Consider the following 24,311-nt stretch of genomic DNA (forward strand, 5'->3'; position numbering starts at 1 on the left):
TCTCTCTCTCTCTCTCTCTCTCTCTCTCTGTCTCTCCCCTGCACTTTATTCCGTTCAAATTCGTTACTTTGCTGTTGTTACTGAGACCGAGGCCCTTTGTTCAAGGAGAGAGGGGAAGAGAAGCTCAGTCTTGCCTTCTCTCTCTTACACTTTCTTTCTCTCTCTCTCCCTGCCGCATTGTCTTGTTCTGCTTCGGAATCTCATCTCACTTCCACGCATTAAAGCATCGTCCCTTGTTCTCTCTCTTTCCAGTCGTTACGGTTTCGTATTTCTTCTGCTTTTGCTTCTTTGCCCCTTAACGCTTTCATATAGTGCATTTAATAGTGTCAGAAGAAGGAATCCATAAAACCCATTTGTTGCTTGGTCTTCTTTGTTTAAGCTACCGAGCTTATTTTGATAGTTGTGGGAGTTGCACAGACTACTGAGGTCGAACTGAGCTTGTTCTTGTTCCAAAGCTCGATATATTGAAAACCCGGGAGCTGGGTAAGGAAAGTCTCTGCTAAAACCCAGATATCCAGAATTATCTGAGAATACCAGGAGAGCTGTATGAAGTGGTAGTGAAACAATGAGAGATGAAAATCCCAAGAAAAGCAAGGTTTTTCACTTTCTTCTACTAGAAAAGACATTCGTTTGTGGAAGAATTATAAGATTTTGTTTCTGGTTTCCTTTTATTATTACTATTGGATGATGTTTACCCATGTTTTGTTTCTTGTTTGGTAAAGCTCTCATGGTCAAAGAAAATGGTCAGGAAGTGGTTCAATTTCAAGAGCAAGACGGAGGATTTTCTGGCAGATGATGTTAATTGCGGTGGTGGGTGTCTTTGTTCTCTCTGGGTTCTTTCTTGATGTCAACTTTTAGGACTTTGGGAGTTACTCTTAGCCTCAATGCTAGGAAAGAATATGCTTTGTCCTCCCCCAATAAAGAATCTATTACCTAATTTATCGCCTGCTGGTTGGTTGCCAAGAAAGCTGAAGAAAGGAACATATTAATATATATGTACCTTGAGTTTTATCTTTGTCAATGTTGTCGTGGTTTTCAGAATTCTATGATCTCGAGAACCTACTAGCCAAATATTCAAACTAGTCTCGATTGGGTAGGGGCTTCTGTCTCCCGCATCACAAGTAATCAAAGATTTCAAAGTTCCAAATTCTCTAATCTTGTCTCCCAAGTTTTCTCGGCAACCAAACAAAGAATCAACTCCCTTGATCGAGTTTGTTTTTGCAGCATCAATACCGAATTAACAATGATGCATTAACAAAGCATTAACTCTCTCGTATCCAATTTCTTTTGAAGTGGGATCGCTGATGCATTAACAATGATTCCTGTTTCAGGAGGTGATACGGAATACAGGACTAGCTTCTCAGAGAGGGAGCCATGCACAATCAAAAAAAGCAAAACTGGTTGAGTATAATTAGAACACAATTTGAGACTTCATTTGCTAAGAATATATCGCATGATGTTATTTTTACTTATCTCTCTTTTTTCCCCTCTCTCCGGTGCGCAGAAAAATTTTGTCGGAACACGGAGCAGGGCCGGCGAGGAAGAATGAATCTTGACCACCCCCGAATCATAGACGTGCAGAACTATAGGTATTGTTTTCCTTCATTTTCGTCTTCTTCTTTTCGATCGTATTGGATGTTATTGTACTGTTTATGAGAGCTTTTATCTTTTTAACTTGGGGCAGCATATTCGTTGCTACATGGAATGTGGCTGGAAGATCCCCACCGAGTAATTTGAATCTGGATGACTGGCTTCATGCCTCGGCACCTGCCGACATTTATGTTCTTGGGTATGCTTCGGGTAGCTTATATTTCCATAATTTTGCTTTATGAACAGTCTGAAATCAACCCATTACTAATGGATGCCCATTCTATTCCTTGCCTCTCAGATTTCAAGAAATTGTTCCATTAAATGCCGGTAATGTTCTGGGTGCAGAAGACAACGGTCCTGCCAAAAAATGGCTGGCTCTCGTTCGAAAGACTCTGAACAATCTTCCTGGGACCAGTGGGGTTGGTGGATGCTATACACCATCACCCATTCCAGAGCCAATGGTAGAAATAAATGCAGATTTTGAGGGGTCTACTAGGCAGAAGAACTCATCTTTCTTCCATCGTCGATCCTTCCAGACGACCCACAGCTGGAGAATGGACAGTGAACCTTCAATCCCACAACCAAGACTTGATCGTCGATTTAGTGTTTGTGATAGAGTAATATTTGGCCACCGGCAAAGTGACTTTGATCCCAATTTCAGATGGGGTCACCGGCCGAGTGACTATTCCCGGCCAAGTGACTATTCCAGACCGAGCGACTATTCCAGGCCAAGTGACTATTCCAGATGGGGTTCATCTGATGATGACAATGGGCCAGGGGACTCCCCAAGTACTGTGTTGTATTCACCAATGGCCTATGGCGGATTTCAATCTTGCGAAGATGGATATAGAATGCCAGGGCATTCGAGGTATTGTTTGGTTGCAAGCAAACAGATGGTTGGCATATTTCTCACAATATGGGTAAGAAGTGGATTGAGGGATTCCGTTCGGAACATGAAAGTTTCTTGCGTTGGCCGAGGATTGATGGGTTACCTCGGAAATAAGGTATAGCATTAGCTAATCGTGGCAGTTACCATATGCATCTGCTTGTTCTTTTGAGTTTTTGTGGATACTATTAACTGAAGATGACACGCATTATTGTTGTATTTGCAGGGATCAATTTCAGTCAGCATGTCTTTACACCAAACAACATTTTGCTTCGTCTGTAGCCATTTGACCTCAGGGCAGAAGGAGGGTGATGAGCTAAGAAGGAACTCTGATGTCATGGAAATCCTTAGGAAGACAAGGTTTCCCCGGGTTCGTGGCTCTGGAGATGAGAAATCCCCCGAAACTATCCTAGAGCACGAGTAAGACGCTTGCTTATCAATCATCGATTAAATAGGGCTATTAACTTGTTGTGAACGGAAATTCTTGAGGGTTAAGAGAAAATGCAGACTAGTAGGGAAAGCAATATGGAATTATTAGGTGATCTCGTCCCTCAAACTATGCGGACTTGTACTCGGGCACAAAAGTCTCTGTTTCTATGTGGCTCACAATCTTTTATAATTATCATAGCTCAACTACGTTTTGTCTTCAGTATTATAATTATGTATCTTCTTCTTCTTTTCTCCTTATCCAGTCGAATTATTTGGCTTGGGGATTTGAATTATCGTATTGCTCTCTCTTACCGCTCTGCCAAAGCGCTTGTTGAGATGCAAAACTGGAGGGCATTGTTAGAGAATGACCAGGCATGTTTCTCTTCCAGAGTGCTTCTGTCCGTTTCATTCTCAGTTCCAAAATGACTTTTTGTTTTATTGTTTTTGCTTATATGAAGAAGAATCCAATCTAAATTGTTGACGGTTCTCTTGGCAGTTACGTAGAGAGCAGAGACATGGTCGTGTTTTTGTGGGGTGGAACGAGGGGAGGATTTATTTTCCACCAACTTACAAGTATTCAACTAATTCAGACAGATATGCAGGGGACGATATGCATCCAAAGGAGAAACGCAGAACGCCTGCTTGGTAAGATGACTTCTTCAACCTTATGGGAAAATAAGTATGTGAAATGATAGCCCAAAGCAATCTGGAGGGGAGATATGAAGAATAAATTAAAAAAAAATAAAATCTTTCATCTATGAATTGTAGATTGTAATAGGATGTGGGTACTCAGCCCTTCATGTTGAGACATTCGTTAATTCAAAAACTTGTGGTGGTATTTTTATTTGTTCTGGATGTGGTGCTGATTTTAATAATTTTTTGTATGAAGGTGTGATAGAATTTTGTGGTATGGAGAAGGTCTCCAGCAATCATCCTATGTCCGGGGCGAATCTAAATTTTCAGATCATAGACCCGTTTATGGCCTATTTTGGGCTGAGGTTGAATCAAGCCATAGCCGTTTGAGGAAAAGCATGAGTTGTTCCAGTTCCAAGATTGAAGTGGAGGAGCTTCTGCCTTATTCGCATGGATATACTGAACTCAACTTTTTCTAAACGAAGGAAGAATAATTGTGATCCGCATTAGTCCGCACTTGAGTATGCTCTCTCTCTGCACTATTCTAAATGTTTTTAAACTAGACATAAGTCGTTGGAATTTACCTGGTCTATTTTTTTACATTATGTAAGCTGCCCATGACTGAGAGACTACCATGGTCAATAACCATTTAAAGAATTACAATTTTTTCTGCATATCACTTACGATGCATCCTGAGAACTCAGGTGGATATCCCTCTTTCAGTTCTCTCTCTCTCTCTGTGTCTCTCATTTATATTTCCCCTTAGTGCATCCTGGGTAGCTGGAAGTACTAAAATGGCTCAGTAAGCAAGTCTTATTAATAGCTCCCAGCCTCCTGCAAGCCATTCTATAATAGGCCTTGGAGGATATACTTTGTACAATATCCCACCTGGAGCTGAATCATGCCTATTTCCCAGAATATGCACTTTGCATAATCTGAAAGGGTTTGATATTTACATTCTCTTTCCCTTGTCTTTTTAAAAATTTTGTTTAGTAGTAGATCTCTTGGTTGTTCCCATTCTGATTTAACATTTGGTCCCCAGTTGCAGGCGGGAATAACTTTGAAGAAATTCATCCTTGAAGGGTGATGGAGACATTCCGTTGCCCACGTACCAAAAGAGGTTGGTCTCCCCCTCCTTTTTTCTCTCTCACTTTTCTTGGTTTTGCTGAAGTACACAGTTTCTTTGTCTAATTTTACCTCTACTTTCTCTTAGCAGGAGTTGATTCTGTAATTTTGTCACCAACACAATATACCTTCAAACATCATAAACGTTAACTAACAACTTAACAGTATCAGTATGATGCATTGTTTCTGCTTCCTGATTAAGAAGCACCCTCCTTCAGGCATCTCAGAGTCAGGCACGGGTATAATCCTATACAATGATCAGGTACTATATGTGTTAACTGCTGCCTGCTTCTATACTTGAACTAAAACATGTTGTGCATGTTCTTATGGTCGAAACTTTTTGGCTTTGCAGGATGAACTCAACCTATACAGAAGTGCCATGTGGGAGATGACAATTTTTTTTCTATTCGTGATTTTTTAATTTGTTCAGGAAATATAGATGACTGAATGGAGGTGAAAGATAGTCAAAATAATCCTGTGTACTAACTTTAAACGCCAAGAAAAGTAAAGAAAGATATGGTGGATACTCATTGCGAAAGTAGTGTGAAAAATGTAAAGAAAAGAAAAGGAAGAAGTTGGTTATAGAAATCTGAAGCCTCTTTCTGTCTGTATTGTTAATGATTTTACTGAAAAAAGATCTTGTTCTTGATACTCTCCCTTCTCCACTGCTGTTTGCTTTTCTTTTCACTCTGAGGCCAATGACAAACCAGAAAAGTACAAGACGGACTCACAGCTTTGGCTGTATCGGAAACCATATGGTTTTGGAGAATGCTCTTTGAGAAAGCTGTCTAAACCCCACAACATCTTTAGCAGTTGGATCCAAATTAGACTCCGAATTAATTAAGATACCCACAAAACAGCGTAGCAGTAAATACAATATGGTCGATATTTTCTTCAAACAAGAGCGCAATATAACTGGAAACAGGACTAGTTTATACCCTCAAAAACTGTAGTATGTAGGGACGTGCCGCAGTACTTGCTCTATATGTTAATGCATGCGCACTGCCTCTGGCCTCTCCCTGCATGTCAGCACAGAGGAGCATGGGATGCATTTTATGCATTTTGGCATTTGTGGATTCCAAGTTTTCTCACCTCGCTTTAACTTTACTATATTTTTTCCGCCATTGGGTCTGCTGCAGACGTGGTGATTAACTTATTGTTGATTTGGACGCTGGTGAATCTCGAGGATATCATCCTTTCAAAGAATCCTAAACCTATGAATTTCTCCATAGCTACTTCTCAAGCCCTTTGATTGAAAAACACTCATATCTTATTATTATAATTTTTTCAAATTCTTACATAAAATATAATAAACAATTCAATTTTTTCAAATCTCAATTGAACGTTTTCAAATTCTAAAATAATAATAATATTAAAAAATAATATTCTAATAATATTTTATTAAATTTTTAACTTTCATCTAAAAACATTTCTTCTCATCTTACTAGCATGGATATGAGAGCTTCAAAGAACGAAAATTTTTTAGTTAATTAACTCTGCTACCTAGTATTTAGAATCAGCTGCAAGTCTATACTTGGAACTGTCCTCATATATAATTTGGATTAAATCCCATATGGAAAAAGAAAGCTCTAGCCAATCGGTATCCTGACAATAGTATGATGAATGCTGGAGATTCCTTCGATATATTTTTTCCTAGGTTTTATACTTTTTGTGTAGGCGAGGTTTGTTACTTCTGAAGATACAAAAGCTTGTTTTTACTTTTATTCTTGTTCATCATTGAGGATTCTACACGCATGGCGTGGGCGTTGATGATAGTATAGAATCATAATCATGGACTGAAAAGGGTTCTGATCTGATCCCAATTATTTTCTTTTCAATTTCGTAGCTTTCCCTACCTCAAATGTCATTTGCTGATTCTTTCGAGATATTTGAGTAAATTCTACTTCATATCTGGGATAGGGAAAGACAGGCACCACCTAAATGGGCACTATCCAGGTACCATTCCTGCAATGCAAAGCTATGGTCATCGTACTGCTTTTTGTTGTAATATCTATGATGAATGTCAAAGATCCTATATGTTTAGTGCTGGCGAAGTTGTAGAGATACTGGAGTGTAGTACGAATTTAGTGTGATGACAGCTATAAACGTGAAGCCCTGCTTTGATATGTCAAGGTGTCAGGTGTCTTGTGCCCTGCAGCAGAACTTGTACATGTAAGATCCTCCATTGATGTCTTGAGGTAGTGGAAGAATAAAAGGATGCAAATGTCATTTTTATTGTCTTTTACATTAGAGAAAGGGGAGAAAAAAAGACATACTAAGTCGGCAACAAAAGAACTGGGAAGCAATTTGAAAGGGTCGTTCAAACGATTTATAAGAGGACAATGGCTTGATGTGGTATATCAAATTGTGAAGCTCTTTTTACTATGAAGTATATCTAACGTGTCATATCTAGCTACGTAAGTTTGGAAACTTACTTCTGTAAATTCTCTCTGTGAACCTAGCACTGCACTTCTCAAAAACAGGTTTCAGCAGTTTCACTTTCTCAATGAAGAAAATGCTTAGCAGTTGGTAGAGAATGGCATTTGTGCATTTCTCTAGCTTTGCAGCCTTGCAGACAGGAACCATTTTGCAGGGTCACCCCCTGAAGCGTGTGCACAAACCGGGAAAGAACAGCCCCTATATGATTCATGAACTTTGGATGACATCGCTTTCACAGAATCTGTCTTAATGTAAATTATCCTAACATGCCTGTAGAATACAAGTTTGAGTGATAACAAAGTTGGAAAAGAAGAAGAAGTGCTTTATGGCATCATAGAGCACTAGTAGTGGCCTTAATGAACTTTGGGCAAAATTTAACTAGAAAATTCACTTTTATAAATTTTAACTAGCCACTTTTCATAATACCAAATAATAGACTCAACAAATTCATCATTATTCTATTAAAATATTGATTTTGATCTTTTCATTTATTTTAATTTTAATTGTAATTTAAATATTTATTCATTATTAAAAAAATACACATTAATTTTCTAACTTTTTTCAATTTTTTCCAAATCAACGTCTTATTTTAATCACAAAATTTTTTGAACTTTTTCAAATCGCAATTTACACAACATATTCAAACCCAATTTCATTTTGATTTTGTTTGGCCACCAACTCGATTAAAGCTTCACAGAGTATTAGAATCAGACATTTTCTCCTTGCGTTGAGACTAAAGTAGTAGGAAAATGAATTATTTTATTCTGAGAATAATATTTAGCCAGACCCAGATTTGGCCAGTGAAATAGCCTTGGGCTATAATCACTGTTCATTTGTTGAGTCTATTACAATAACTTATTATGCACCTTAGCTAAACTTTGGCTAAAGCTTTGTTGAGTCCACTACTAGTGCTCAAAGGCAAAAGAAAAGAAAGGCATGCCCAAACATTTGCAGTTCTGCATAATGATTAATGGCTGTGTAATGTTCCTGTTTTAATTGGTGAGGCAACTAGTTTTTTAGTAATCTCTCAATATTTAAATATGAAAATATCTCCCTCCATATTTGCAAGGATGAACGCTCTAATCAAGCAGCTTCAAATGGGTAGATGAGGTTTCCTTTGTAAGATGTATGTTTCCTTATGTGTGTGTGCAGAAGTAAAATAAATAAGTAAAAAGGAGAAAACAAATGCAATGGACTGAAAGGAAGACCAAATGCAGGTAAACACAATCATTTGAGTCCAGCTTCTTTATGTTTCAATCCAAAAGAAGAGGAGGTAGGAATTTGATAATAAGTATTCAGCACTGAAGTAATCAATGACATAAGTTTGGAGTTTATGATGGAGGCTTGAAGCTTTCCATTTTTTCAGCTAATGATTTAACTGAAAAGAGTAGTTTTCTTATCCTACTTTTTCCAGTGAGCTCGATTAACAAACTTAAAAGCAGAACAGGCCTCTTACAGTTCTGACAGTTAAATTGAAAAGTCATAATTTAGAGGCTTTTCCTTTTGCACAGATTGGTGTTCCCCTCTATATATATTATCTTACAGATTCAATATGATGACACTCAGTAACTCATGTCTATGGAACTAAATTATGAGCATTAGAACTCATCATATCCTATATTCTCTAAGCTTAATGGGGCCTAAATGGATGCATAGCATAGCTTTCAATATTATAGAGATTGAATTTCTGTGGTAGTAGCTTTAGGTTAGTGGAAAGAGCAGGCAACGTGGGCTACATATTCTTTAAACAAGGTAAAAGCACATCAGCTTTGTCCATGCAGTGCAGACCATGGCGAGGGACTGATCCTGCTACTCTCTGCCTCCTCAGTTGCTTATCATTGCACTTTATGAATATGCTGCTATTTTTTGGGGGAAATGAATATTTTTTTTAGGATCCTGGTTTTCTTTTCTTTACTTTTCCTACAAAAACTAACCTAGTCCAAGGTCATTTAATCTTCAGAAATTTTAGGGCCTTGCAGTGTATTTTAAACCAAACAATCAGCAATTTCATTCCCCTCCCTACATACATGGCAGAACCGGACATTAAGTTCTGAACACTTGGCAAGAATATCATTCCATACCCCAAGCACTTCTCAATGAACACCACCAAAATCATTTAAACCAATTCACAACCAAATGAGAATCAGACTCAAGCACCCACACAATACCAGTTTAAGCTAATGCCTGGATTCAAATCATCAAGGACAACCTTTACCTCAGCTCTGTGTTAGTGACCCACCCATAATTTGACATAGAAAACTCCCATCCATGTTCAGCTTTGTCTATCCCAACTGAGGTCTTTGCTATCTACTACTGAGTGCCTTCAAGGAACACAGCGAAATGACAAAACTATTTTAGAATGCTTTACATTAGCTGAATACAGTTCATTTCAAGTGGAATGGAGAGGATACCATTGCCATTATGAATACCAAGCTGTTAAATCAAAACAGAGTCACAACCAATTCTCTCAAACCTCAGAAAACTTAAGACATTAACATTGCAGACAGCAAAATTCTGCACTTTGAATATCAACCCTTCCAAACTTCCCGATTTAGCATCCATTCTAATTAGAAAACATCTTTGTTATAACGCATTAAGGGAAGCTCAAGCCATATCGGGCCTATATGATTATTATATAATTAGAGCATGATCGAAACTATTATAAATAGCAAGAATTTCTTCTTTTTAAATAAAATAAGATCCCATATATCACCTATCACATTTTTAGAACCTTTACAATAATTTTAATTTTTATGAGCAGAGAGAAATTATCATGATCTAGGCCGCCAAGAAAATAAAAAGAATCGGGCCGAGATATACGACCATTAGTGAGGCTCAACAGTTGAGGCCCATCCTACAAGCCCACATAATCTAAACCTGCAAAATAAAAAGATTCTAGGCGGAGATTTAATAGGACCATTAGTAAGTGAGGCTCAACAGTCGAGGCCCATTCTACCAGCCCAAATAACCCAAACCGCCAGCGCATTATCATCAGTTACTAAAGTACCCTTATCATCCAACGAAATCCCAACAATCCCCTCCAAAACTTGTTCCTCAAGGTGCTTCTGTATACCAAAGCTAGGGAAAGAGAGCGAGAGAGTCGGAGACAGAAACTGAGGAAAGGAAGTGAGAAATAGATTGGAAGAGGGTAGATCCGGATCGATAAGAATTAAGAAGAATGGAGTGCGTGTTCGGAATGGTGGGCGAAGGTTTCGCCGTCGTAGCTGCAGACACGTCGGCGGTGCACAGTATACTGGTGCACAAGTCCAACGAGGATAAGATCATGGTCCTTGACTCTCATAAACTCATCGCCGCCAGCGGCGAGCCCGGCGACAGGTCTCGCTTCCATTTCTGCAATATCTGATCGATAAATAATTAAGATAATTTCGTTTTTTGTTTCAACTTTTTTGTTTTATTTTCTGGACTCTTCTTTCAGAGTTCAATTCACGGAGTACATACAGAAGAACGTGGCTCTGTATCAGTTCCGAAATGGGATTCCTTTGACCACCGCCGCTGCAGCTAACTTCACCCGAGGCGAGCTCGCCACTGCCTTGCGCAAGGTATATGCTTTGTTTCTTTTATTTAGTTTTCGCTTAATTCTTAGGTTGTCTTAGTTTATGTCAAATGATATAAATGTGTTTGGGGGTTCAATCTTGCCTAGGGTTGGGATTCAAGTCGGTTCTTGGTTTATTGGAAGGTATAATTGATAAGGGTTTGAGGCAAAAGTAAAATTTTTATGCAAGAAAATATTTACTTTCTAGGTGAGTTGTGAACCTGGTTGTTCGTGCTTAGATATTTGTGCAAAATCTAACTCGTTTCTTGTGTTATGTCTCTCATGTGGTGTTTTACATTGGATGATCATAACGAAATTAAAGTCAAATTGAGGATTCTTCTATGAATAGAGGTCTTGAATATCAATTTTGCCTAACTAGTACTTATCAAAAAAATCGCGCTCATTATAATTTTTAAAATTTGACCCAGGATCAAACCCCTTGTGTTATCTGATTTTTATTTTTTTTTTCCTTCTCATTTCGCTATTCTTAAGGGAGGTTAGGCTAATTATGATTTATAATGCGGAGAATTGCCTCTATCAGGAAGATTATTGCCATTTTCTTTTACGGAGCACTCGTTTGATAGTTTAGGGTAAGACATTTGGGATCCAGTTTTATGGTGAAGATAATCAGGTGCTGAACTGCCCTGTTTGAGATTATGAGTTGGAGTTTGCATTAGGAACTTTTCTTTTATAGGTATTTTTTTATTAATATAAAAAATAGGCATAGCCTAGTACACAGGACATATATGAGAGAATGCACTTGATTAGGAACTAGGAGATAGATACAAGGAAGTAATGATAATAAGCTCATTGAAGAAGTCTATTACTCTAACCTGGAGAAATAAGGTATTGAAAGAGGAACTTTTAAGATCGTCTAGAGAGCGGTACTGCCATCAGCTCGATTAAGAGTTCTGAATTGAGGTCTTCAAAGTTCCAGTCGTTCCTTTCCATAAGGAACTTAATGCTTATAATACTGTATATGGAAAATATGTTGGTGGTAGGAGCAACATTAGTTCAAATTGGGATTCCAGTATTGTTTTTAGTAGTTTTTTAATTTTGCCAGTATGTAAGGTTTGATTTGTGGTAACTAGGGGCTGGGCAAGAATGTTAGTAGAGGTTTAAAGTTTACCCTCTCATGAGAACAGGCTTTGGCAGCTGCTGTCTAAGGGCACTTAGGCCTTGCTTTGAATTTCCTCTATATTTGGCTACTCTAGTGAAGATTTTCTCTTTGTTTCCTCCTAGGTAACACGTTTCATATGAAGATTGAACTGATTTTTAAAAAGGGCTATGACTTCTGGGTAAACATAGCCCTACTCGTTGCTAAATCCATGCTTAGGATGGAAGAACTTATTTTCATTATTTTAATCCGAGATGCTTCTGTTGCACATGCAGTCGTATACGCATCTCATGAGCATCATTAGGTGGTTGAGATTCTAAATTACGATATACTTGTGAAATTTGTTTTTTCAGAACCCATACTCTGTGAATATCCTTCTGGCTGGGTACGATAAGGAGACAGGCCCGTCTCTTTACTACATTGATTATATTGCTACACTACACAAAGTCGACAAGGGTGCATTTGGTTATGGGTCCTATTTTTCACTCTCCACAATGGACAGACACTACCACAGCCGCATGTCAGTAGAAGAAGCAATCGACTTGGTTGATAAGTGCATTATCGAGATAAGATCCAGGCTGGTCGTGGCACCACCGAATTTTGTTATCAAAATTGTTGACAAGGATGGAGCAAGGGAGTATGCCTGGCGTGAAACCGTCAAGGATGCTGATGTGGCTGCAGCTTGAATCCTTTCCTTGGTCTTTAATTTTTCCTCCTTTTTTCGTTGGGTGTTTTATATTTCTCCATAAACTTGGATGCGTAGTGTTTGATAGTGGTATTGCGGCTGGATAATTAATGCAACTCTTTTGTCGATCTCTTTCTTTAAGCGAGACATTTTGCAATGCCATTATTCAGTTCTCATGGTACTTTCCACAATTTAGAGTCATGAAGTGTGATTTGTTTTATAGCTTTACGTTCAGTATGAGCCAGCAAAGAAAAGAACTGTCCGAGGCATACGCGTTACACCTTGTTTTCTCATTCATGATGATGATGATAATGATGGACAAATTTATCCCTCATTCTTCCATTTTTTTCAAAACAAGAGATCTTATGTTTGCTCTCCTCTTATTTTCACGTCTTTTTTTTTTCCCTGGCTTCCCATTTCTTCATGCTGACTAACCAACAAGCTTTAATAAAGCAATTCAGTGTTCAAGTTTCAAGTTTTCGGGGGTGCAAGCAGCATCCTTGAAAGAATTCAACTGAACAAGTCTGATGATATTAGATGAATCGATTTGTTAAAGCTTCATTTTCATGAAAAATATTCAAGTTCACCATTCGTTAAAACAAATATGGGAAGGGAGCACTAAGATGACTCCGAGTCCAAAGAAAGTGATTTTTTTTTTTTTTTTTTTTTTTTTGGGGGCACCGAAAATTCTTATCATTTCCATATTGCCTTTTTCTATGTTCTTCTCATCTGGTCATGTTTCTCTAGGAATCATGGTGGAAAAGAATCACAACATCGGTTCAGTAGCCATTGTTTTAAATTAATAATCTCGCAGTATGCATGTTTTATATCGTCAATAGGATGCGGTATTTTAATTTTTAAATATTAAGTTTTGCATCAGAAGCATGCCTGGATTGGGCTGCAGGGATGAATTGGAACCAATTGAAACAGTTCATATGGTTTCTGAGACTCGTCCTACAATAAAGAAAATCTCAGCAACTTCTGTCTTATATTCCCATATCAGCCATCGAACTCCTATCAGTAAAAAATGAAGACATGTTTTCTGAAGTAGAATGATAAAATCTTTATTTCCACTGATGCATGCGTTTTTACAAAGAATTCATTCTCCCATAAAATATAATCATCCTATGTGGCTCTCAATGATCTGAAGGCCCAAATAATAGTCATGGCCTCGAAAGAATACTGATCAACAATGCCAAATCGAAAGCATACATACAGACTGGAAAGACAACCGGCTAAAACAGTTGCTCAAATAAATACTCCTAGTACAAGTAGAAGGAAGGATGGTGAGAGACTGTAAGAGGGAATGGCAGCTGACGGGGTAAGAACTGGGCGGCTTCCCATAGTTGCAGTTGGAGCTTTGGAATCCACTGTTGGAGCTGGTGGAGTGAGAGGTGTTGTGTCGGATTCTGGTGCCTGAGTAGGTGATATGGGTTCCGGGACAGAAGAAGCTGCCCAAGAAAACAAATTATGCGACATTAACTTCAGCATCATTGGCACCAAAGCTAAAAGGAATAGTGTATGTGCAACTGTGACTGATAATTTCGATAAGTACCTTTAGGACTAGGAGTTGGAGAGAGGCCAGGGGACAGGGTTGGCCCCGGCGAGAAGGGACCTGCCAATCATTTTGAAACATGTTAGTGCCGGAAGTAAAACTAGAAAATAAGAAGAGAATCAACATTCAGTGAAGTGCTATATTAGAGAATCAACATTCAGTGAAGTGCTATAGTGACTAGCTATGGCCTCTGAAGTGATAGTTGGAAGTAGATAAGTACCTGGAGCAGGAATAGGTGCTGCAGAGGCTGCAAATGGTACAAAAAGCTTGCATTAGTGTCTCACAAGGTTTCGTCGAAAGAATAGCATAAAATCCACCTAATTAAATTCCTGATGATATTTTCTTCAAATGTTCTACCTTTGCATTGGACGGGAACGCCTGGCATATTACAAGCACGAGGGAGAGAGATGGCCAAGGACCGATTGATGGGTATTTGGAAGGGAACGCTTCCAGTTACAATGAGGCACAGACAGTCCAGGCCACCACTTGTAAGGGACTTGAGGGAATTGCAGCAGTCTGCACTTGGTGAGGTACCATTTGCAGTGCTATTTGTTAATAAGTTCATGCAAGGGGTGAAGCTAGAAATGATGGAAGCGTTGCATGGGGTACTAATCTGGCCATAAACGGGAATAATCAAGACCACCACCATGGCCATTATCAAAACAATGCGTGAACAGGGCAAAAGGAGCTCCATATGAAGTTTCTAACTTGAGTTTGAGGGTAGGAGTTAGAGAAACGAGACAATTAAGGTGTTGAGAAAGAACAAAAAAACTTGGGTTCTGGGACTTTGATGTTTGTGGGAGAGAAGGATTTGGGAATTTATAGATAGAGGAGGCCAAGTAACAGAAGTGAGGGAAATTAGGTGAACTTGAAGTTGGTTTTGGAGTTCAACTACTCTAACGAATCTTTATGAAATAATGTAGCTTGAAGTAGATGGAAATGACGGCTTGTTGTGCCATCTGTGTAGGCGTGTAGCCTATCTTGACTAGCATTTCAAACTTACAATTCGTGTCAGTTCTAAGCCAATTGCTGAAGTCAGAAATTCCTTTTTTGTTGAACTTTCTTGTAGATCAAAAGCTCTTAATTGTCCCGAGCGAATACGTTAGCTGAATTTTACTAGCTCATTGAAAAAAAAAATTGCCAGAGCATCTAAATCTTATGCATCTTTTTTACTTTCATTTTCATCGAACAACGATGGTATGAAACGTCAAAACCTCAAGTACAACTCCCTTGGGAACGAATTAGCTCGATGTGCCATCTCCTGAGGTTTTAAAGGAAGCTTCCCACCTTCTAAGCCATAAGACCACCTCCCCTTGACCTAAAGTGGAACAACACCTGCGGAGATACAACGCCACCTGCGGAACCAACAGCACCACCTGCTGAGCTACAGCAAGTAGAATCCCATGTACATTGACCACATTCTGATGATTTTTAAACTATATGCTCCATGTTAGCCCTGTGGACAAATATCATAGTTCAAAGGATTTATTGAGCTTCTACATGGAGATAGTTAGAGCCTCTGTTATGGCTTAAACCATCTAGGTCACTCTTATCCGGTTTCCAAAATGATGTGCTACTATGACCATGCTTAGATAGAAAAACCACCTACGATTTCCCCGTCCTAAAACACAAAACGATATTACGAGTCCATGGTTGGAGTAAAATAAGTTTCAATCAACATTCAACAATCCTTTTTTTTTTATTATTAAGTAAATAACAATCAACATTCAACAATCCTCCAGTTCAGAAATTCAACTAAAAGATGGCCAGGGTCACAATCATTACAAACTCTTTCAATCCGACTGAGGTCACAAGGTGGCAGATAATTATAATTTACCGGGGGTCCTTGCTGAATTCTTGACCGCGGGGAGTAGGGGTGACACATCAATGTGGATTATCTTAGATTGCCATCAGAATTAAAATTTCCAACAAATAAAAAACGTTTTTCTCACACTGATAAACTGTGTAGGAACAGAAACTGATGTAAAGTACTACTAGAAGGAACACAACATCAAAACTACAGCTGTCCCTAAATGCATATCTTATGACATCAAACGGGAAAAAACCGTATCTACAACCAATTCCTTCCCAACAAATTCTCTGCAGTGTGCATACTTGTGGAACATCATAATGGAATCAGAAACAAAATGCAGCTCGAAAACTTCCAACTCCATTTAGGATTCAAGGAAAGGGACATGCAGGAGAGAAGACCTTTTCCTTCCGTACTGCACTAGAGCTTCACTTCTCTATCAAAAATCCAACTGAACGGAATGGTGGGTGCTTGCTTGGCCCTTCCATGAGCTCTTTCCTCTAACCTTCTAATTCTTGGGGCTAACCCACAAACATAATCCTGTGCTTTTTGCCCCTCAGCCGAAAGTCCAGTTAGGTTCTCCACTTTCCATCTTCCCACCAAAAACTCCAATATATCAGCATAGTCCTTGGCAGTGTAGACCCCTAGTCGCTGTGCAACAGCTGAAAAGTGCTCAAAAAGGTTATCATCACGGCCATCGTACATCAAGTGGGCTGGCATGGAGATTTTCTTCCTCATCATGTCAGCAAATGCCAAGACAGTTCCATCAGGATCAATCTCAAGTAGCTTTTCAACTATCTTGGTGTAGGCAGTTTCATGACGTTTCTCATCCGAGGCAATTGTGCCACATATTTGTGCCAAATTTAGGTCCCCATGCTCCTTGGCAAGCCTGGCAGTGTTCCCATGGGAGATAAAAGTTGCCCTTTCTTGGAAAGAGGTATAGATGAATCCGAGGTAGGGACTATTTTCTGTCCGAGGATCCTACAGGAAAAGATATTAAGAAAATCAAAGTCAAGGATCAAGCAGGGACAGTGATAGACATAACAAAAGGAGATCTAAATACTCATCAAGTAAATTGTTTTTTTTTTTTTTTCCCATAAGGATATGTATATTCCTCAACCATTATATCAGAAGACAAAGTAGGGGACAATAGCATGAATTAAATGCAGTTCTAAGTACCCTTCAATCTGAAAAATATGGAGCAATAAACCACTAAAGGTAATCGGCCATGAAGAGATTCAATGTACTTAACCTACAGACACTGAACACGAAATCCTTGCATGAATTGCAAAGGACCCACACCAACTGTAAGTGATTCAATGATTTCTACTATCAAAACAAAGAAAGTGATGCAAGGATTCAAGACAAGACTGAGTATATTTGGCAAGGATCTCACCATTCCTGACCCAATCAAATATTGAATTGTCTTCTCAATTTGCCTCATGTCTACTCGTCCGCTAAGGTAGAGATATTTGTTGAGTAGGTCCCCATGCCTGTTCTCCTCCGCAGTCCATGCCCTTGTCCAAATTGCCCAAGAAGTAGGACTTGCACCTGTTTCATCCCGAACTCCATCTAAGGTATTAAGCATTGTTTGATAAGTTGGAAGGGCTTCTTCTGTAATCATATCCCCAATCAAAACAATGAAGTAATCATCCGGAATCTCCTTCGCCCTCTCCCTTAATTCCTTGACTTGATCATGAAATCCATCACAGGCAGGGTCTGGCAGAAAATCCTGTGGTTGCCAACACTTCTCGATTGGCTTCAGGTGAACCAAAATGTTTTGTTCAGCCCAATCCTCCATGGATTTAAAGATCTCAATCTTTTGTGGCGACATGGAATGGGTGACTTGAACATGCACTTCCCGAGGAGGCATAAAAAGTTTCTTCGGATTCTCAACCTCCCTGGCATTAAATGGAAGAATTTGGTATTAGATTGTCCTAGCAACCGATGGAAAAAAAAAAAATCAGGTGATACCTGCCACAAAGATTGTGCACCGGTTCACAATGACCCAAGAGAAGAGGACGTGCATTTCATTATTTGTAGTTCATCCATGAGACATTACATCCAGTACACAAAAACTGATGTGTTGGAACCTTATTTATGTAGTACAACTCAGATTAATTGAGATGCATATGGTGCGCAAGATCCTATCACTAGTCCAACCACATTTGAGACATTCGTCCAACTAAGGCAAGTGCGTTTAAAAACTAATTTGGTGCTGAGAACATGGTACCGTAGATTGGCACATGGCATTATAGGAACTAAGGAAATTGAGATATCAGATCTGTTAAGGAAATGGGTTGAGTTTCAGAAAAGGATGTAAAACTTCAAATTTTCAACTGTGGAGAAGTAATGAATAAAAGAATTTGTTTAATTGCAAATGCAAAGAATTTTTTTTTTTAATGGATAACCAAATAAAGGAAAGGGAAGGTCCTGATTATCGAACTGAGTCGTATAATGTGATAGTTGTATACTGTTCCAAATCATACAGATTCATTTTTTTCCCCTCAAAGAAAATCATACCAACAAGAAATTAATTAGACCCCTAAAAGCTTCATTCCAGCATGGTTCATCGCGTAAGATCCATCAAAGGACTGCCCATAAATAATTTTGAATAGATAATGTGCTAGTTGTACACTCTTCAAGATCTCACAGATTCTTCCCAAGCAGAACTTGACTACTTACTACTCACTCAAACTCAACTCATTTACACCCTTACAAAATCTAGATGAATAAGTTAATTAAAACCAAGAAAAGGGAGAATAAAAGTACTCCGCTCCAAAATGAGGAAAAAGAAAGGGGGGGAAAAAAAAACCAGCATACCAAGAATCTATTTTAAAAAGGATCAGAACTAGGTTCAGATACTTAAATTCTAATCTAAAAAAGTGTCGTCGGCAAGCCTCCATAGATTAAGACAACAAAACACATTGTAAAAAAACTAGATGAAAACGCACTATATGTCATTTTAACCATCAACAAAATTGAAAACCGGATCTGGTAGGAAAATTTTAACCCCCAAGTAACAGCACAATGTCAGTGAATATATTTTTTTGTAATTGGTAATGCAAAATCTTCATCAAAAGAAAAATGTGTTACCAAGTACACGAGTATACAAGAGAACAGCAAACTAGAAAAGGAAAAAAGATCAGGAAATTCCTGAAAGCTAGAAATAGAAGAACCCTCCTTTACCTATTACATGCACATGCACACGCACAAATGTTGATTCAATAAGACAACACCAACGAACTCCTTATGTGGACATGCGCACAAATATGCACCTATATAAAAGTGGAACTAATACCCACAAATAGACCTAGAATTGACCTACAAGGAAAGAAAAAGAAAGGGGGCAAGTCGGGCTACAAAACAGGAAGCAGTATACAATATACAGGCCTACCAACTTGAATGCTCAAATTGAGTGAAAATTAAAACATTGTTATATAGGATCAAACCAGAAAGAAAAACACATAAGAAATTCAGCTGATTGTAAGTAATCATCTCAACAGGCTTCATTTTAAAAGTGATAAGGAGAAAGATTTTTTTTTTGGTTGGGGGGGGGGGGGGGGGGGATAGACAATGGGCTAGAACCAAAAAAGGCCTACAGAAACACGTTAGTAGGAAAAAAACGCTCAAAGTCCAACAGTGGGCCACTATCCTACGCGGGTATAGACATGCATCAAGAAAGCTTCCAGCCAAAGACAACCACAACGCTGCCAAAAACATGAAAAAACAACAGCTGGGCTTTCATGCATCCATTCAATTAAAAAAATAAATATAAATTGAAAAAAACTAATGATATGGTCCTTCAAAAATAAATCCACTCATGGGGGAAATTTTGAAACATAGACACAAATTATTTTTGCAAAGATAATTTTCCAGAACGTTTTCCACCAAAGATAAATAAGACATCAAAAACCTAAACATGCATTAATACGATATACTAAAAACTAATGACTTAAAAACTATTTCCACCAACACAAACAAACCAAAAAGGGGGAAAAAAAAACCTAAAGACAAGAAGACAAAAAACTCTAAACAAATGGAAAGAGGCATTCCACCAAGAAATAAATTAATAATATTATATCTTAATTACCTCCATCCAACTAATTGAAAGGACGACAAGATAACTAAGTAGACATCAAAATCACAAATCACATAGAAAACCAGGTACTACAAAAGTATAATCTAACCACCAAAAAACACACAATGAAAGTTAAAGACCATTACACAGATCGTCTTGAAAAATTTAAACAATTTTCAAAAAAAAAAAAATGAAAGCAACAGGAAAATATTTGATAAGGTCTCGCTGTCAGTACAATCATTTCTTAGATAAGAATATAGCAAAATATGAGGTAAAACAAATTTTTAAGTCTTCTAGAGAGGTGCAACGTCAGAGAAGACTTAAAAAATTAAATTAAATTAAATTAAAAATTAAAAAGTGCAAAATAAAATGTTTATTCTGCCTCATTTTCAGTTTTCTCCTCTTTTCTTGGCTTTTGGAGACCATACCGATCACAAAATAAGAAGAAGATTCAGGATCATGCACAAATAAATACGGAATTATTAACTACACTAGAAGAATAGGCAGAAACAACAGAACAACCATCTCCATAGATAATAGCAGAAACCATTGAAAAATTGGTACATTCAGCACACATAAGAAACATTTCTTCCACAGATAAAGAAAGATTGGATACATTTCATAATTGATTATTGAAATTGGAGTAGACTATGGGACACAAATCAAATATGTAAACCACCTAGAAAATCACCACAAGGAACTGAGAGAAGATTAAATTCATCGTATTGAATTCGAATAGAGCGGAAAGATCAGATGAAAAAGCAGCATTTGGAAGACGATAAACATCAGGCAAAGATAAAGGACCATCTTGAAGATCACCGAGAATCGTTTGAGGGGAAACAAAAACCCGTGTAGGGTAATTTAAAATAGAAAAAAGGCAGAAAAACATTTAAATAAATTAAATAAAAAACTCCTTTCACTGTCAAGCCAACAATAAGATCATAAAATTTGATATGCAAGCTTAAGCCAAAATCATGGGGTAAAAGGAAAAAAACGAATACCCAGATCCATAAATATCTTTAAAAAAAATAATACACAAAGATCCATCGATTATCCCAATGGAATGAACGCGTGAAAATCTTTGCACAGGACCAGAAACTGAACGAATAAGCACTCACTTGGAGCCAGAGCGAAGGGTGGAGGCCATGAAAAACTTTGGAGATCTGAGGCCAGACTTGCGTGGGACAGCAAAAGAAGGCAGCTTTGGAGGTTGAGAAGTGAAAATACCGAGTTTGAGAGCCATTTTCTGTCTCTGGTTTCTCTCAGCAACTTCCTTTCGATACTCTTCCTCCACAGAACCCAGAGAGAAATGCGACAATTTATAAGCAAGGGAAGTGAAAGAGAGCCACTCCTAGTGAACAGTGGCTGCGTACATGGAATAAATGTTACCAAAAAAAGAATAATAATAAAAAAATAAAATTTAGGAAAAATGCCATTGCTTTTTCATGGAACTACAAGATCACCCTTCTCAATTTATTACACCTAAAGTCTATGTTGTATCATTTTCCCAGGATCTACTACCACTATCAAGACCTACTCTATTTATTTTCATTTCCTATAAAAAAAAAAAGACCTACTCTATCCATGTGATGATCGTATCACGTGGCTTCAGTGCATCACATTTCATTTCCTATCTTTAGAACTAAATTCTATTTTATTAGAGAATATATTTTTAATTAAATATCTTTTTTATGTCTGATAAATTGATGAATGTGTAAACTTGGCAGCTTGAAATAAAAAAATTTAATTATAAGTATAATTATATATTAATATATGTATTAATTTAATATAATTGATCAAAAAATAAATTTTATTAAAAATAATACTAATTTAAATTTTAAATATAAATAAATTAATATTGATATATAAATTAATACGCGACTTTACTTATACGTAACAATACTCGTTTAAAATATACCTACTCTTCCTAAAATTCATTTTTGACTGAAGACCACATCGACTATTCATTCACTTGCATTAGAATCAAATAGTTTTGATTTTAATGATAATGTTATATATCATATTATTTCGTCTTATTTTCATCTTATTGTATAGAGAGTGACATTTGTAATATTTAAATTATTATTTAACATTTTAAAGATAATTCAAAATTTGATTTTCAATATTGCCTCGTCTCTGTCGAAGCGTTGGTTGGCATATATCGCATATAAAGATCGATGAAATTAAGAAACCACATTAATTTGCTTTATTTCGTAGGATCTGAGAATCGAGGAACAATGATGTCGCAGATAAATTAGGTCTGCAGTTGAATATTAATGGTACAACAGACACATGATGATGCCATCACATGCATATCCAACTAACGAAGGGAAAATAGCACATATATGTATATATGAAAGAAAGTACGCATGCAGGAGCAGGGCAAAACAGTAAAAGAGGAAATAATGTAACGGAGAATAATTTTCGTTTCTCGTGATTATATTGAGACGAACGAAGCCGGAATAATGAGAGAGAGAGAGAGAGAGAGAGAGAGCGAGAGAGTATCCCACCTGGCAAGCTTTCTTGTTTGCATGGTTTCCACTAGGAAAGCTCTGTTCAATACTCAGTTGCATAGGTTGGTTTGTTGTCTCTGTTTCACTCGCTTTCCGTCTGGTTCGGTGGACAGGTGCCAAAAGTCTTGGTTGGGTGGGCAGAAAATATCAATTCTCCCTCTTTCCCTTGATTCGATATAGGGAGACACGGCATTCATTACTCACTTGATAACCATATTGTTTAAAAAGTCTACACATTTCTTATTAATTTATGTAAAGTTTAGGTATATTTTTTAAATTACTAATGTTATATACAATTCTATAATATGAAGATTTCGTTTTTTTTTTTTTTTTTTTTTAAACAAAAAAATCTACAGTTAAAAAAGAAATTTTTTCATATGAATTATGAATTTTTTCTTTTAAATGAGTGCTGAATATTTATATATTTTAAGATATGACAACTTATTTTCCTTTTTAATTGTACGAGTTATTTACCTTTTTAAAAATTAGATCAATTAATTTGATTAGTGGGATTATTATAATTTTTAAAAAATTAAAATACTAATTATTTCTTAGCATAGTTAATGTAGAAAGCTTCCACATGGTAGGTGTGCATAAAATAAGACTTATAAGTTGACTTTTCTTCATGTATATATATTAGTATAGATATAATATTCATCCAATCATTCAAGTTCTATTTTATCTTCTCTTTAATCACAACTATTAAATGTTGAGAATTTTATATCCTACTTTTCTTCAAATATAGAAGAAGTTTTGGACAAAGAGGATTTTAAGCTATCCATGCGAATGGTAAGTATAATCTATTTTAGGAACCGATAAAGAACTGATCGGTAGGCAAGAGGAATCAAAGGAAAATCTATATCAGTGGTTCAGCGCCGGTTTGAACCCTTAGAAAATTGCTGAACCAACCGATCCAGTCTATTTATATTTTTTTTTTAAATATATGTATATAAAACTGTATCGTTTCACTTAAATAAATAAAACGGCATTGTTTAGGGCCTGGATGTTAAAAGAAAATATAATAGAATGGCATCGTTTGTCTTTTTCAAAATGAGGTAATAACCCCCCATCCTCTTCTTCCCCTCTTCATCTTTTTCCTCTTGGCTCTCAGTCTCTGCAACTTTTTTCTTCTCCATAGCAAACGATAGTACGACACTTCTTCCTTCTTCTTCAATTCCTCTTCCTTCACATAAGACGCCGACAATAGATCGAAGACTGCACCAACGCATATCAAGACCAATATGATCGATTTTCTTTCTCCAAACTCTAGGTTTCGGCCGGTTTAATATACTCATGGCAGACATTGGTGGTGACTCGGTTTAGCACCGAAACCAATTCTAAACCCATCAGTGTACAACCCTAGTAAAATTAAGTTGAAACCAACATCAGGTTCAGTTTAACCAAACCGGCCGATTATATATATATATATTATATCTATATCTTAGGTAAAATGACGTCTTTTCACTTAAGTGAAAACGCATCGTTTTACACTTATTATTTAGGAAAAAAATTAGAATGCTTTAATACCTCTTTCTTCTTATTCTCCCAATTCTCACACTCTCTCCTTTCTCATGCAGCATCTCACTAGCACATCTCTCTCTCTCTCTCTCTCTCTCTCTCTCTCTCTCTCTCTCTCTCTCTCTCTCTCTCTCTCTCTCTCTCTCTCTCTCTCTCTCTCTCTCTCTCTCTCTCTCTCTCTCTCTCTCTCCTGAACCATCTATGAGTTTCAAAGCATTTGAGATGCCGAAACAATCGACTTCCGTCTCATTATGACACTGAAGGGATGCCAATGATCGATTATGTCAAAACCAACATCGCTAGTTTTCTCTCCCTTTACCAGTCTATTTCATACGGTTTTATCCATGTATATAAGTTGTCAATCTTCATTCTTAATT

At 37.4% G+C, this 24,311-nt stretch overlaps 4 protein-coding genes across 5 annotated transcripts; 2 read left to right on the top strand and 2 right to left on the bottom strand.

The window, feature by feature from the left end:
• Nucleotides 1–5,314, top strand: LOC122300782 (type IV inositol polyphosphate 5-phosphatase 7-like). 2 transcript variants are annotated; one of them, XM_043111667.1, is made up of 13 exons: nt 1–595; nt 723–810; nt 1,332–1,400; nt 1,505–1,589; nt 1,685–1,789; nt 1,889–2,594; nt 2,703–2,896; nt 3,169–3,277; nt 3,402–3,550; nt 3,795–4,059; nt 4,581–4,658; nt 4,752–4,925; nt 5,016–5,314. In XM_043111667.1, the coding sequence occupies exons 1-10, from the start codon at nt 566–568 to the stop codon at nt 4,015–4,017; spliced, it is 1,758 nt and encodes a 585-aa protein (XP_042967601.1). In that variant the 5' UTR covers nt 1–565; the 3' UTR covers nt 4,018–4,059; nt 4,581–4,658; nt 4,752–4,925; nt 5,016–5,314. The 2 variants fall into 2 exon arrangements, with proteins under 2 accessions (XP_042967601.1, XP_042967600.1); XM_043111666.1 differs by having other exon boundaries at nt 4,755–4,925.
• A 4,825-nt stretch (nt 5,315–10,139) lies between these two features.
• Nucleotides 10,140–12,648, top strand: LOC122300783 (proteasome subunit beta type-2-A). Its single transcript, XM_043111668.1, has 3 exons — nt 10,140–10,438; nt 10,539–10,662; nt 12,126–12,648. Exons 1-3 carry the CDS (start codon nt 10,281–10,283, stop codon nt 12,456–12,458), a joined length of 615 nt encoding a protein of 204 aa, XP_042967602.1. The 5' UTR covers nt 10,140–10,280; the 3' UTR covers nt 12,459–12,648.
• Nucleotides 12,649–13,510: 862 nt separating this feature from the next.
• LOC122300785 (non-specific lipid transfer protein GPI-anchored 20) lies at nt 13,511–15,750 on the bottom strand. Its single transcript, XM_043111670.1, has 4 exons — nt 14,370–15,750; nt 14,233–14,259; nt 14,013–14,072; nt 13,511–13,908 (listed from the first exon to the last, which is right to left on the bottom strand). Exons 1-4 carry the CDS (start codon nt 14,704–14,706, stop codon nt 13,706–13,708), a joined length of 627 nt encoding a protein of 208 aa, XP_042967604.1. The 5' UTR covers nt 14,707–15,750; the 3' UTR covers nt 13,511–13,705.
• Nucleotides 15,751–15,902: 152 nt separating this feature from the next.
• Nucleotides 15,903–21,236, bottom strand: LOC122300784 (stearoyl-[acyl-carrier-protein] 9-desaturase, chloroplastic). Its single transcript, XM_043111669.1, has 3 exons — nt 21,022–21,236; nt 17,219–17,723; nt 15,903–16,803 (listed from the first exon to the last, which is right to left on the bottom strand). The coding sequence occupies exons 1-3, from the start codon at nt 21,144–21,146 to the stop codon at nt 16,243–16,245; spliced, it is 1,191 nt and encodes a 396-aa protein (XP_042967603.1). The 5' UTR covers nt 21,147–21,236; the 3' UTR covers nt 15,903–16,242.
• Nucleotides 21,237–24,311: the final 3,075 nt, after the last annotated feature.

The sequence above is a fragment of the Carya illinoinensis genome, chromosome 2 (genome assembly GCF_018687715.1).
Source record: "Carya illinoinensis cultivar Pawnee chromosome 2, C.illinoinensisPawnee_v1, whole genome shotgun sequence".
NCBI lineage: Eukaryota > Viridiplantae > Streptophyta > Magnoliopsida > Fagales > Juglandaceae > Carya > Carya illinoinensis.